Below are 14,908 nucleotides of genomic sequence, written 5' to 3' on the forward strand. Positions count from 1 at the left end.
CGCCAGCTCATGTGCTGACAATCAAAGCAAAACAAATGCTTTAGGGTAGGGACACACTGGGCGATTTGGGGAGTTTTAGTCGCCTGGCGACTAATCGCCGCGACTTTTCTCCCCGAATGCCTCCCCTCGCTCTGCGCCTGGCTAAAATGAAAAATCACCTGCGCTAATCACACGCGGCGATTCGTTTTCCGAAGTCGCCCGAAGTTTCCTCGTGAGGCAACTTCGGGCGATTTCGGAAAACGAATCGCCGCGTGTGATTAGCGCAGGCGATTTTTCATTTTAGCCAGGCGCAGAGCGAGGGGAGGCATTCGGGGAGAAAAGTCGCGGCGATTAGTCGCCAGGCGACTAAAACTCCCCAAATCGCCCAGTGTGTCCCTACCCTTAAGGAGGAGATATTGACTGACAGAAGGCTGTCACATATAAAAATCAGTGTAAAACAGATGGGCAAGCAACGCAGTGACAAAAGGATGAATACAGTTCACAGTCAGAACTGAACTGGCAATGCTGGGATCTAAACATTAAAAGTATGTGCTCCTGAAAGGATAAAAATGCATGCATTAATAACATTATTATTTACCTTTTAGGAATTAGCTTTATCAATAAACACATCTGCACACACCGCAAGAATGATTTCTAAGTAAATTGGTACATTTGAGTGTGTCAGAACAATCCAATTTCCAGACTAAATCTGGTTGGCTGAAGATCTTATGTTCAATCTTTGGCAGTATCACAATAACTGTATGCATGTATGGGTCTGTATTGGCCATATTAGTGTGTGTTGCTATACAAGCCAATAATCTACATGTATTAGTTAATTACATGGCACCCTTTGAATTCTTTATTTTAAAAAAAAATTAGCTGACTTAAAATGTTACATGAAGGAGTAAAAAAATAATAAAAAAATCATATATAATAAAATTGTATTTCCCACAAAATGTGACATGCACAACGCTCTACTGAACGGAACTTCACTGTGCTGTGTTTCCAAACTAAACAGCTTTCTCCATCATATATTCCCCTGGCACCATTAATTATTGCAATGTTTGTCTGCTAGGACAACAACAGCCAGTTTAAAGGGACATAATTATCAAAACCATTATGTAATGTTTAGGCAAGTAGCAGCTACTCTATAATGTGACTTCATTTTCTCACACAATTGGGTTGACTGTGCCTCTGGAGTCCAAATTAGTATCCTCTCAATCTCAGTGTGCACCCCCACCTCAGGTGCAAGGAGTATACATCAATAATTGGGGTTACTGAGAGAAAGGACAACACTGCAGTGCTAGCTGCTGAAACTCGTGCTTTTATTCCACAACATGTTTCGGGCCCCAAGGGGTAAAACAATTATGGAACAAAAATCCTAAAAGCAATAAATGTAATTTAACGTTCAAAGAAAGAACAGCCTTAAAAACATTAAGAAATAAAGACAATATAGTCATAAGAAAGGCAGATAAAGGGGGAGCCATTGTGGTAATGAATAAACAAGATTACGACACTGAAGTACAGAGACAACTTGAAACACCAGGGCATTATGAAAAATCCCCTGTAAACCCAACAGATATCATTAAAAAAGAAATTGAACTTATGGCCTCTCAGGCCTGTGAAAATAACACAATCCCAAAACATGTGAGAGATTATTTATGTAAACAAAACCCACGTATCCCGGTACTATATATTCTACCTAAAATACATAAAACATTGGTTAATCCTCCAGGTAGACCAATAGTATCCGGGATAGACTCTGTATTGGAACCTCTATCGAAGTTCGTAGATGGTTTCCTACAACCACTCGCAACTGGTATCCAAACATGCTTAAAGGATACCACAGATCTATTATGCAAATTGCAAGATCTGGGGAAGGTGAATACTACAGTACAACTCTGTAGTATCGATATACAGAGCCTTTATACCTCCATCCCACAAGAGGAAGGAATAGGGTATGTAGAAGAAGCTCTCCTTGAAACCAATATACCACACCATCTCCTTTACTTTATAATCGATTGTCTAACTATGGTATTAAAGAAAAACTACTTTCGATATGCGGGGGCTTACTATTGGCAAAAACAAGGGACGTCAATGGGAGCTGCAGTGGCTCCCTCATTTGCCAATATTTTTGTGCACAAGATAGAAAAAGCAGTGTTCCTCGATTCCCCTTATAAAAAGTATATAACCAGTTACCATAGATTTGTGGATGATATACTGATAATGTGGGATGGCCCAATAACAGAGTTTACAGAAATGGTGAATAAAGCAAATAAAGCGCATCCAACCATAAAATTTACTACAGAAATAGGGGGGAAAAATATAAACTTTCTAGACGTATCAATTAGTCTGGATAACGGAAATATAAGCACTGGCTTATATAGGAAGGAAACAGACCGTAACAATGTATTATTGGCAACCAGCTTTCACCCACAAAAAGTCATTAAAGCAATCCCCAAGGGACAATTTATAAGAGCTAAAAGGATTTCCTCAAATGAAACCAGCTTTACACGAGCAATAAATGACCTAACCTCCAGATTTTGTACTAGGGGTTATAAAAAAGTAGAGATAGATAGAAGTGTGAAAGCAGTGACACAGATTGAAAGAAAAGAACTCCTACAATACAAACCAAAAGGGTTAAATAACAAGACTTGCACACCATTTGTTAGCCAACACTGTACCCTAAGCAAACAAATCGAAAGCATCATGTCAAAGTATTGGCCGTTGCTCCTACAAGATAGGACACTAAAACAAGAAATCCCTACTTCCCCTTTATTCAGCTATACAAGGGGAAAAACTATAAGGGACACCCTATGCCCAGCTGAGGTTTTCCCACCCAAAAGACAAGGCACCCAAAGGTTCTTAGGCAAACCTAAGGTAGGCACGCATGCATGTTTAGGGTGTATTTGTTGCACCTCCATAATTAAAGGGGAAATAGTGAGACACCCAGTACAAGGTACCCCAATAAAAATTAAACAGTATGCAACATGTGAAACAGAAAACGTAATTTATTTATTAAAATGCCCCTGTGGCAAGGGTTATGTCAGCCAAACGAGCAGAAGTATAAAAACCAGAATAAAGGAGCATAGGGGCAATATACGGAACTACAAACAGGGCTCCCCTACAGACACTACAGTTTCCCGACACTTTAATCTGGCAAACCACAACCAGACCCAATTAAAATGGATGGTACTAGAAGTCATTCAGACACCACAAAGGGGCGGGGATATGAAACAATATCTCTCACAGAGAGAGACTTTTTGGATAAAAAGACTCGATACATTACAGCCTCTAGGCATGAATGACAGTTGCAGTGTAAAATGCTACTTGTAATCACTTTAGTGAAACTTTATTGCAACAATGTATTATAATCAGTGTTTGACATTTATCTTTCCAGAATACTAAATCTATTACTGTTCCTTTTCCACAGATAACTATATTGCCTATAAGGATAAATAGAATACGGCTACCGGTAAGAAGGGCAATTATATATATTTATATATAGTGATTGAGTTATGTATAAGGTTAAGAGATTATATCTCATTATATAAATCTTAGTGAGGTTTCTTTACAGGTGTAACACAGGCAGGCCAGACATTGGCAGTACCTGTTATTTTAATTTCTCACCAATGGACTTGTTATTTTAATTCTCACCAATGGACTTGATTCTATACCCATACAGGGTTAATCCACGCCCCTCACTTGAACCAATGGAAATCCAAAGAGACGCCTCACTTGCACTACCCCCCAAAAAATGGGCGGTACAGTTAATACGTTTTTTATCATGTATTGTATAAATGTATGTACCTCACTATGTTCACGCTACACTTGATAAAGGGCCTTGGGGCCCGAAACATGTTGTGGAATAAAAGCACGAGTTTCAGCAGCTAGCACTGCAGTGTTGTCCTTTCTCTCAGTAACCCCAATTATTGATGTGACTTCATTTTCTGTTATACAGGTATGGGATCAGTTTTCCAGAAAGGTCCATATAACGGATTGGCCATCTCCCATAGACTACAGTTAAATCAAATTTGTTTTTTTTAAAAAACGTTTTCTTTTTGTGATAATAAAACAATACCTTGTATTTGATCCCAACTAAGATACAAGTATGGGACCTGTTATCCAGAATGCTCGGAAACCTGGGGTTGTCCAGATAATGGATCTTTCTGTAATCTTCATACTTTAAGTCTACTAGAAAATCATTTAAACATTAAATAAACCCAATAGGCTGCTTTTGATTCCAATAAGGATCAATTATATTTTAGTTTGGATCAAGAACAAGCTACGGTTTTATTATTACAGGGAAAAAAGAAATCAATTTTAAGAATCTGGATTATTTGATTATAATGAAGTCTATGGGAGACGGCCTTTCCGTAATTCTGAGCTTTATGGATAATAGGTTTCTGGATAACATATCCTATAACTGTATAATAAATCCTTAATGGAGGCAACACAATCTATCAGGTTTAATTCATGGTAGACATATGGTATGGATATCCAAACTATGGAAAAAAAACCCTAATCCAGAAAACCCTAGGTCCCAAGCATTCTCAATAACAGATCCCAAACTTGTACTTTATATCATAGTTTCTTTGTACTTCTTTTATGCAAGAAGATATTCAGTGTACTATGTTAAGATATTATTTTCTTCTGGCTTTTGGCTCACAACCTTCCTTGTAAACTCCTCTTAGACCTTCTATTGCATTATTACCTTGTGTCTAAATAATGCATGGCCTGGCAGCAATGGGAGAATGCAAAAACAACTTCAGGACAGCACCATCAAATTTTTTTGAGTGAAAATCGTTGTGCTGACTGCCTGTCTACAATAGCAATGGGAGAATGGCCACCCAAAAACATCCAGTAAGAGAAAGCATATAGTCCAATCTATCAATGATGCACATTAAAAACCTACAGCCAAACAGAGCAAAACACCAAGACATCAACAGAGGGATGACAGCCCAGGATACAGAGGCTTTAACTAATGAAACATTCATTAATTACTCCATTAGCATGTTTACAAGGAATGCATTAAAAATGGCAAAGCATACATGAGTGGCATAGTCGTCATATTCAGTAATTATCCAATGTAAAATAGTTTTTCTTTTTGACAATTTTTTGCCTATAGAGGATTCTTTTGAATGGACTCACAAAGACCTATGGAGGCTGAACGAAATGTATTTTGTAACAGAAAAGTGAATATTTCCACTTTGCAGAACTAAATTGCTCCTAATTGTAGTACCATCTTACCCAATTTTTTGAAACACAATTATTGCAATGGTTATTTCTGGGATGTGCGCCTTGTGTAATCATTGTGACAATTTGTGAGTCACCCGATACATTTCAAGCTAAATGCCGTAGGCACAATTACAGACACCTGTGGTCTCCTTAAATAGACTGAGAACATTCTTACTGATCACAAGACAATGTGTAAGTTAAAAACTACTGCATCCATGTACATGGACTAGTCTTCTCATCAACTCCTGCCTCCATACCAATTTACCCTTATATCTGGCAGGTCCTGCCTTGGCATTAAATCACACTTGTTTTCAAATATTTCAGTTCCCAGTTTTTGGTACAAACTCATTGTCACGGTCGGCACCCAACACCAGAACAAAACACCAGGCACCCTGGTCTCGGCTCGTGCTTCACCAGTAGTGTGACCGCCTTTGGGCCTCGGGAGGAGCCCTCGGCTTACTTGGATGCCACCTGGACTTAAACGAGAGGTGCAAGATGAGAGTTCTGGATAAGCAGAGGGGCACGACAGTAAAGCAAAGTCTTTGGACAGAAGATCGTAGTACAAGGCGTTAGGCAAAAGAGTAGTCAGATCAGGCCGGGTCGAGGCAGGCAGAGAATAACGTTATCAGGCAGGCAAGGGTCAAACCAGGAAGTCAATCAGAGGGTTAATCAGAGGAGGTAGTCGGTAATCAGGCAAGGGTCAGAATCCAGAAGTCAGAATAGTCAAATAGCCAAGCAGGGGTCAAAAACAGGAAACAAACAGGTTCAGAATATAGCACAAGGGTCAGAAGCACCAGGAAACAAATCCTATCACGGGCAATGTGAAAATCCAAACTGTGCCTTTAATACTTTTAAATTTCGCGCCACTGCGCGCTGACGTCACACGCCAGCGCGCATGCGCACATAAAGCAGGAAGAGACGCGCCGCGCGCGCCCTAACCATTCCCCATTTGCGGCCCAGAGGAGCAACGTGGCGGGCGTCCCCGCCGAGGGGGCTGCAGGCGTCCCTGCAGACCCCCTCCCGCTAGACCACCAGGTAAAGTTGTTACACTCATCTTTGATGCACCCCTACAAGCCAAGACCCACAACAGCTTTCATACAAAGTTACCCTAATCAGCAATGCCTGCCTCCTTTCCCTCCATCCATTTTGATGAGCAAACGTTTTCGCCTAGGTTTCAAAAAAGACGCCCATAGACTTAACTGGGTGAAAAAATTGAGTGTTAAAAAATTGTTACGCTGCAAAGTTTTCAGCGAAAGAGGTTGGGTTCTCCCATCACTACCCTTAACCTCATCTACTTCTTCCTTAACACAAAGTTACCCTTATTTAATGTACTACTGTCTGCATACAAGATACTCCTGGTTCATGTAAACTCCTGGCACTATGTTTATTAAGAACAAGGCAAGAATTAACATGTCTATATGCTTTGAAGTGTGGGAAACACGGGGTGAGTGGAATAAAACGTAAGACCCCAGTGTAGCAATGACTGCTGTTTGGTGTTACTATATAACTGCTTGCTTCTTCCGAGTACCTTAAGATCCCGGTGGATGATGGGAGTTTTGCACTGGTGGAGACGAGCCACTGCCTCGCATGTGTCACAGAAGATCTGGAGAACTTCACTTTCTGTGAAACCAGTTTGCAGCCGCTGGTTCATCAGGTTTACTACTTGCCCTCCTGTAAAGAGTAACATTAAGTTCAATGTTTCATGGATAGTTTATGAACAGAAAACAGGCAAGGATTTCAGCTGTGCTCTCCATTTCACATTTGTATAGCACCGAGAATACTCCTCAGTTTTTCTCATCAGATCTCACAAGTAAGAATTCTTTTCTTTACTCTTAATTTTTGAGAAGATACCCGAGAAGATTTTTCTAAAGTTGCATGCACAAAGTTCCTGGTATCGCAACTCAAGAATTCAGAAACCCTTGATTAAGTGGCTGATGCTTTGAATTAAAAAAAATGTCTAATGCATTAGACAGTTTGGTATATATTTGGTATATAAGGTGAAGTTCAGGAGAATTTGGAGAATCTATTTCAAAAGGGATTTTGCAAATTAGAGGACAAAGTGTTCTATTTTGCACAGTGTGTCACATCTACAGGGACAATGATGACAATCTGTTTCCAGGTTCTTCAGACTGGCTAGCCAAGCACAATGCAAACGCTAAGCATATTATAGCATTTTATTATAAGCATATTAAAGTCTTGTCTTTTTGGGTTCAAGCACAGGTTAATTAGCACATAACTGAAAAGCTCTGTAAAAGAGCACAATGGTATTCTACAGTGTGCATTGGTTATCTGCTATGTAAACTGAGCCTTGATTGGCTGCCCCCATGGCTACATAGCAACTTGTTTATATAATTATTGTTTATATTAATATATGCATTATCGCCACACCCTGCTGCCATCTCTGAATATGTATTGCAGAGGAGGGGTGGGGTGCACGAGGGATATTGGAGAATTGGGTAGGAATATAAGAGAATGATTTGAGAGTAGTTTGTGGAAAATCCTTCTTATAAATCTTGTAGGATTTTGCAAAAGGTAGATATCACCTTTAGTGTATACACAAAGGGGCACATTCACCAAGCTCGGGTGAATGAATAGAGGGAAAAAAGCTCGAATTTCGAGTAGTTTTTTGTGCTCCTCGACTATCGAATTGGCGTAAATTCGCCTGAGTAGAATGATTCGAATAGATTGAGCGCAAAAACCTTGCAAATATTCACCCGTTCGATAGTCGAAGTACTGCCTCTTTTAAAAATCATTCGACTGCCTACTTCACCAGATAAAACCTACCGAATTGCTTTAAAGGAGAAGGAAAGCTACGGAGGCATTTTATTGCCAATAGATTAGCTGCATTAGTGCAAGCTAGAATGCTATATTTATTCTGTAGAATGTTTTACCATACCTGAGTAAAAAGCTCTAGAAACTCTCTGTTTGTTTAGTATAGGAGCTGCAGTATTAATGTGGTGTGACATCACTTCCTGCCTGAGTCTCTGCCTGCTCTGGGCTCAGATTACAGTAGAGAAGGGAGGGGGGGGGAAGAGGAGCAAACTGAGCATGCTCTTGCCCAGGGCAATGAGGTTTAAGATGAAGGCAGGAAGTCTGATACAGAAGCCCATGTGTACACAATAGAAGGAAAGAAATGCAGTGTTTCTTTTGACAGGGGACTCAGAGCAGCACTACTTTGGGGGTTTACTGGTATATTTAGATGGACCTTTCTGATAAGGCTTACTTAGTTTTAACCTTTCCTTCTCCTTTAAAAGCCTATGGGAAAGTCCCATAGGCTTGTTTTCTACGTTTTTTATTGAATTAAAAGGCATTCGATCGATTATTCGATTGAATGAAAATCCTTCGATTGAATATTCGTTCGTGCGACTATTCGCCAGGCGAATATTTGCCCATTCGACTATTCGCCTACGCGTAAATTCGCCCGAATTCCCTATTCGATTCTATTCCCCATTTCGAGGGATTTAACCCCTCGAAATTCGACCCTTGATACATCTGCCCCAAAATAAGCTTACCTCGACAGTAATCCATCAGGATGAGAACTTCCCACACATCCCCACTGCTCACGGAATTAATACTAGAATCTATGTATCCTACAATGTTCTTGTGTCCGGAGAGATCCCTCTGCAGAAAAAAAATACAGACTGCATAAGGTGCTTCATTCAATGCCACGGTGTCAGTTGTACCACTAAGCACCATACTTATAGAAATATGTTTGTATGTTTTTCTTATCACCATGTCCTACAAAAAGAACAGACATGTTAAGTCATCTTTCTCTCTAGCACCAGTAGACACACAGCAATATCACAGAACCCTGCTTGGCCAAGATAATGGATCATTAAAGGGTTTGTTCACCTTCCAAAAATTTTTTCATTTCAGTTGGTTTCAGATTGTTCACCAGAAATAAAGACTTTTTCCAATTACTTTCTACTGTATTTACTATGTGTGACTGTTTTTCTAATATTGAACGCATATATTCTAACGCAGCTCTGGAAACGGGGGTCGCAGACTCTCTAAACTGTTCTAAATTGATACATTTAGTTCATACATGTGTTATATTTGTCCCTGCTGAGCAGAATTCGAGTTTCATTACAATTGATACAATAGTTGCTAAAATTCCACAGATACTGCTGAGAAATGTATCAACTAATTGTATCAACTAAATAAGTAGCAAATTGTTTAGCGTTTGAATTACTGAGCTGCCAGACTTAAACATCAGAGACAGGAACATTAAACTTAGTTTTTGGAAAAACCATAAGAAATAAAAGATAGAAAGCAATTGAATAAAGTCTTTATTTCTGGTGAACAATCTGAAAAACAATTGAACTGAAAAAAGTGTTTGGAAGGTGAACAACCCCTTTAAGGTCATAGGGCGGCTGTATCATTTGGTATATAACATACATCCAAGTATCTGCTCCAGCTTGCCCAGGTGCTCCCCAAATTCTCTCATCATTTTAAAGGGGGTCACCTTTAAATTAACTTAATATGTCATGTTATGTCCTATTTTTAGCAACTTTTCAAATGGTCTTTTTCAGACATTGTTTTATAGTTTTTGAATTATTTGCCTTCGTCTTCTGCCTTTTTCCCAGCTTTCAATTGGGCTCACTGAAGCTAGCAGCTAAAAAAACTATTATTGTTCATTTTTATTACTTATTTTTCTATTCAGGCCCTCTTCTTTTTATCTGCCAGTCCACAATTAAAACCACTGTATGGCTTCAAATAGGACCATAGCAACCAGGTAGCTGCTAAGAAGCCAAGCTGGAGAGGTTCTGAACAGGAAAAGCTAAATAATTCAATAACCACAAAAAATTTACAAAAAAGTGACAATTGTCACTTAAAAGTTCATGTGAATTAGCCTTTAAAATAATCCAGCTCAGTTTGTCGCACTACAGGCAAAAAGCTGGGCACTGTACATCATTTCTAGAATAATGCCTTATTGGGTTTGAATTGACATTTATACTACTGGCAATTTTTACATATAGAAAGGAATTTGCCAGGCAAAAGCACAGCAGGGGTGAGAGTAATGTCCAGTCCAGTTAGAAAATTGATATTTTCTAAAAGCATACACTGAATATAGTCTGCACTTTCAAAACATGCCACCATTCCATGAAAGCATGATACCCATCTTTCTTCTGGTAGGGTTTGTTGGGTCATTCATGGATATGCATTGTCTTAAGTTCCATGGAACAATATTTGGCCAATTTACCAAATTCCAGTTTTTACTGCCATTCAAGTTTTTTGCAAAAACTTATAAACGCAAAAGTTTGAGATTTATTGTGCACAAAAAGCTGAAATGTAAAAAGTTCAAGTAGAAGTCAATGGGAACTGTCCTAGGCAAAATGTAAACACCATTTTTAAAATTTGATTGACTTGGAATTTTTTTCTGAAAGTTGATAGACTCATTGGAACTGTGATTTTGCGGACTTCAAGTTTTTTTTCATGTTTTTAATTGATCAAGTCTTTGAGACTCTAGATTTTAATAATTAAGTGTGAGTTTTACTGGGGTTTTTCCCAATCTAAAAGAAAAAACACCCTTCAAATTCAGAAATTAGATTTTTGATAAATAGGATGCCTCTTGTTTATTTTATTGTGCAAGACAAAAATAAATTGTATTTAAACAAAATATATTGTGGTTTCAGTGGTCCTTTCGGACTACTATGCCATTTAGACAATATTACTTGATATTGGGGGGTAGGAATCAATAAAAAGAGTGACATTTTCTTACCATGATTTGGATTTCTCTATTGCACACTTGTAGGTCATGCTCGTTGTTCACATACATGCGTTTAAGTGCTCGGCGCATCCCATTGCTGGTGCGAACAAGAAACACGAGTGCAAATCCACCTGTATAAGACACACAAGGTTATTAATCAATACTTGCAAAGTAAAAGCAAATACATTGTACATTTCTATAAGACTTAGCTATTTGCAACTTCAGACCGGACTGTGCTTCTTTATTAATTAATGGCCTGATGTCTGTTCCAGACTGTTTAAAATGTCCTCACTCATTATCATTGCTCACATTTCAATCATGGCTCTTCTGTCGGGATGCTGTCCTAAGGGTGATGCGTAGGTTACTGAACAAGAATATTTTCCTACCACCTGGGGACACATTCTATTATTAAGCGTCTGCAATGTGATTATATTTCTGAAGCTTATCCAGGTTATTTTTAACTGGTACCAAACAGCCCTTGATAAAGAGGTTGGTGCAATACGATTACAACTGCTGCAAAATTATTGGCATTATTAGAATGTGAAGCTTTGTTAAAGGGGAACTATTGCGAAAATGAAAATTTAATATTAGCTTCAGCATACTGAAATAAGAAACGTTCTAAATACAATCAATTAAAAATGATGTGCCGTTTCTGAAATAATCAAGTTTATCTGCACTATTCTTCTCTCAGCATCTGTTTCTCCTAATTCTGTCTTCATTCAGGAGTTGGGTGTCTGATGAACGATCCAATATATCTTATAGGGGGGCTCCTTTTGCCGAGAAGATATATTAGAGCTCACTATTAAAATCACCAGACATCATGTCTCTTTACATGCACGATTTGTGCAAAAGGCAAGTTATTTTGTTAGATTTTGTTTGCACTGGAATCAGTTATTTAAGTGAGCTCTAATTCATCTGGTAGGAAAGAAAGCCACCCTATTAGATATATTGGATCATTATGATCAGGCATAAAATGTCTATAGTGTTTGGTGTCTTATCCCTCAATGTGCACCTCTCTATTGTATGGTCTCAACTAAATATTATATACATTAATGTGTGTGTTTTATACCTTGGCTGGTTTGATAGTTGTTGTGCACTTTAATGTAATATTTTATTTATAAGGCACAGTGTCTCTATTATTGTCTAACAGGCAGAACAAAATATTAAGCAGAAGGAAAATAAAGAGAACGCAATGGTCAGAGGGACCTGCTTATAACATGAGTACAGAAAACCCTTATTGATCTGCTCTAAAAGAGTAAATGCACCTTTGCTATTAGAATAGATTGTCTGTGATGCAAAATTAAGTGCAGATCAGTTATGGTTTTAAATTTTCCATAAGACCAGGTAAACCTAAATAGTGGGCTGGGGGCCAGATAAAAGCAACCTCGTTTTACCATAACCCATCCCACAACTCTCTGGTATATGATACAAAGAGTTCAATTTAAATGGGAAAAGTTACAGAACTTGTAAAAGATCCTGGAGGAAAATTGTTTTCTGTCAGCCACCATGGATTTTCTGTACCCAGCCCCAGACACCTTCATACATTACTTAGCAATGACAGCTGGATACTAGCACAGGTCCAGCATGAACTAACTACAGGTTTAGCGTGAACTAACTACAGGTTTAGCGTGAACTAACTACAGCTTCAGCGTGAACTAACTACAGGTCCAGCGTGAACTAACTACAGGTTCAGCGTGAACTAACTACAGGTTCAGCGTGAACTAACTACAGCTTCAGCGTGAACTAACTACAGCTTCAGCGTGAACTAACTACAGCTTCAGCGTGAACTAACTACATCTTCAGCGTGAACTAACTACAGCTTCAGCGTGAACTGACTACAGCTTCAGCGTGAACTAACTACAGCTTCAGCGTGAACTAACTACAGCTTCAGCGTGAACTAACTACAGCTTCAGCGTGAACTAACTACAGCTTCAGCGTGAACTAACTACAGCTTCAGCGTGAACTAACTACAGCTTCAGCGTGAACTAACTACAGCTTCAGCGTGAACTAACTACAGCTTCAGCGTGAACTAACTACAGGTTCAGCGTGAACTAACTACAGGCCCAGCGTGAGCTAACTACAAGTTAAGCGTGAGCTAACTACAGGTAAAGCGTGAATTAACTACAGGTTCAGCGTGAATTAACTACAGATTCAGCATGAATTAACTACAGATTCAGCGTGAATTAACTACAGTTTCAGCGTGAATTAACTACAGGTTCAGCGTGAACTAACTACAGGTTCAGCGTGAATTAACTACAGGTTCAGCGTGAATTAACTACAGGTTCAGCGTGAACTAACTACAGCTTCAGCGTGAACTAACTACAGCTTCAGCGTGAACTAACTACAGCTTCAGCGTGAACTAACTACAGCTTCAGCGTGAACTAACTACAGCTTCAGCGTGAACTAACTACAGCTTCAGCGAGAGCTAACTACAGCTTCAGCGAGAGCTAACTACAGCTTCAGCGAGAGCTAACTACAGGTCCAGCGAGAGCTAACTACAGGTCCAGCGAGAGCTAACTACAGGTCCAGCGTGAGCTAACTTCAGGTTCAGCGTGAACTAACTACAGGTTCAGCGTGAACTAACTACAGGTTCAGCGTGAACTAACTACAGGTTCAGCGTGAACTAACTACAGGTTCAGCGTGAACTAACTACAGGTTCAGCGTGAACTAACTACAGGTTCAGCGTGAACTAACTACAGGTTCAGCGTGAACTAACTACAGGTTCAGCGAGAGCTAACTACAGGTCCAGCGTGAGCTAACTTCAGGTTCAGCGTGAACTAACTACAGGTTCAGCGTGAACTAACTACAGGTTCAGCGTGAACTAACTACAGGTTCAGCGTGAACTAACTACAGGTTCAGCGTGAACTAACTACAGGTTCAGCGTGAACTAACTACAGGTTCAGCGTGAACTAACTACAGGTTCAGCGTGAACTAACTACAGGTTCAGCGTGAACTAACTACAGGTTCAGCGTGAACTAACTACAGGTTCAGCGTGAACTAACTACAGGTTCAGCGTGAACTAACTACAGGCCCAGCGTGAGCTAACTACAGGTAAAGCGTGAACTAACTACAGCTTCAGCGTGAACTGACTACAGCTTCAGCGTGAACTAACTACAGCTTCAGCGTGAACTAACTACAGCTTCAGCGTGAACTAACTACAGCTTCAGCGTGAACTAACTACAGCTTCAGCGTGAACTAACTACAGCTTCAGCGTGAACTAACTACAGCTTCAGCGTGAACTAACTACAGCTTCAGCGTGAACTAACTACAGCTTCAGCGTGAACTAACTACAGGCCCAGCGTGAGCTAACTACAAGTTAAGCGTGAGCTAACTACAGGTAAAGCGTGAATTAACTACAGGTTCAGCGTGAATTAACTACAGATTCAGCGTGAATTAACTACAGATTCAGCGTGAATTAACTACAGGTTCAGCGTGAACTAACTACAGGTTCAGCGTGAATTAACTACAGGTTCAGGGTGAACTAACTACAGGTTCAGCGTGAACTAACTACAGGTCCAGCATGAACTAAATACAGGTTCAGCATAAGGTCAACAACCAAGACAATACTTTAGATTTTGCTGAAAGTATGTACATGCATGGATTTGCTGCAATTTTGTTTTGCGAAAATTTGTCATGGGGAAAAATCGCCTAAAAAAAACCACCCATTGACTTAAAGCGGTGGTTCACCTTCAATTTAACTTTAAGTATGTTTTACAATGACCAAGTCTAACCAACTTTTCAATTGGTCTTCATTATTTTTTTTTTATATAGTTTTTAAATTATTTGCTTTCTGCTTCTGAATCTTTCCAGCTTTAAAATGGGGGTCATTGACAATCTACAAAAAAAGACTCCGTAAGACTACACATGTGATGTTACTGTGAGTTTTTGTTGCTCATATTACTATTCAGACCGTCCCCTAATTATATTCCAGTCTCTTATTCAGATGAATGCATGGTCGCTACGGTAATTTGGACTTGCTGA

General features: G+C 39.4%; 1 protein-coding gene across 13 annotated transcripts in view; it reads right to left on the bottom strand.

The window, feature by feature from the left end:
- The window catches only part of LOC108712767 (AP2-associated protein kinase 1), an 82,513-nt gene that overhangs the window by 46,626 nt on the left and 20,979 nt on the right, over positions 1–14,908 (bottom strand). For all 13 annotated transcript variants that reach the window (XM_018255174.2, XM_041588162.1, XM_018255175.2 and 10 more), the window contains exons 2-4: positions 10,940–11,058; positions 8,730–8,838; positions 6,746–6,888 (exon numbers count right to left, since the gene is read on the bottom strand). In XM_018255174.2, the coding sequence (XP_018110663.1) occupies positions 6,746–6,888; positions 8,730–8,838; positions 10,940–11,058 (371 nt within the window). The remainder of the gene's footprint in view (positions 1–6,745; positions 6,889–8,729; positions 8,839–10,939; positions 11,059–14,908) is intronic.

The sequence above is a fragment of the Xenopus laevis genome, chromosome 3S, assembly GCF_017654675.1.
Source record: "Xenopus laevis strain J_2021 chromosome 3S, Xenopus_laevis_v10.1, whole genome shotgun sequence".
Taxonomy (NCBI): Eukaryota; Metazoa; Chordata; class Amphibia; order Anura; family Pipidae; genus Xenopus; species Xenopus laevis.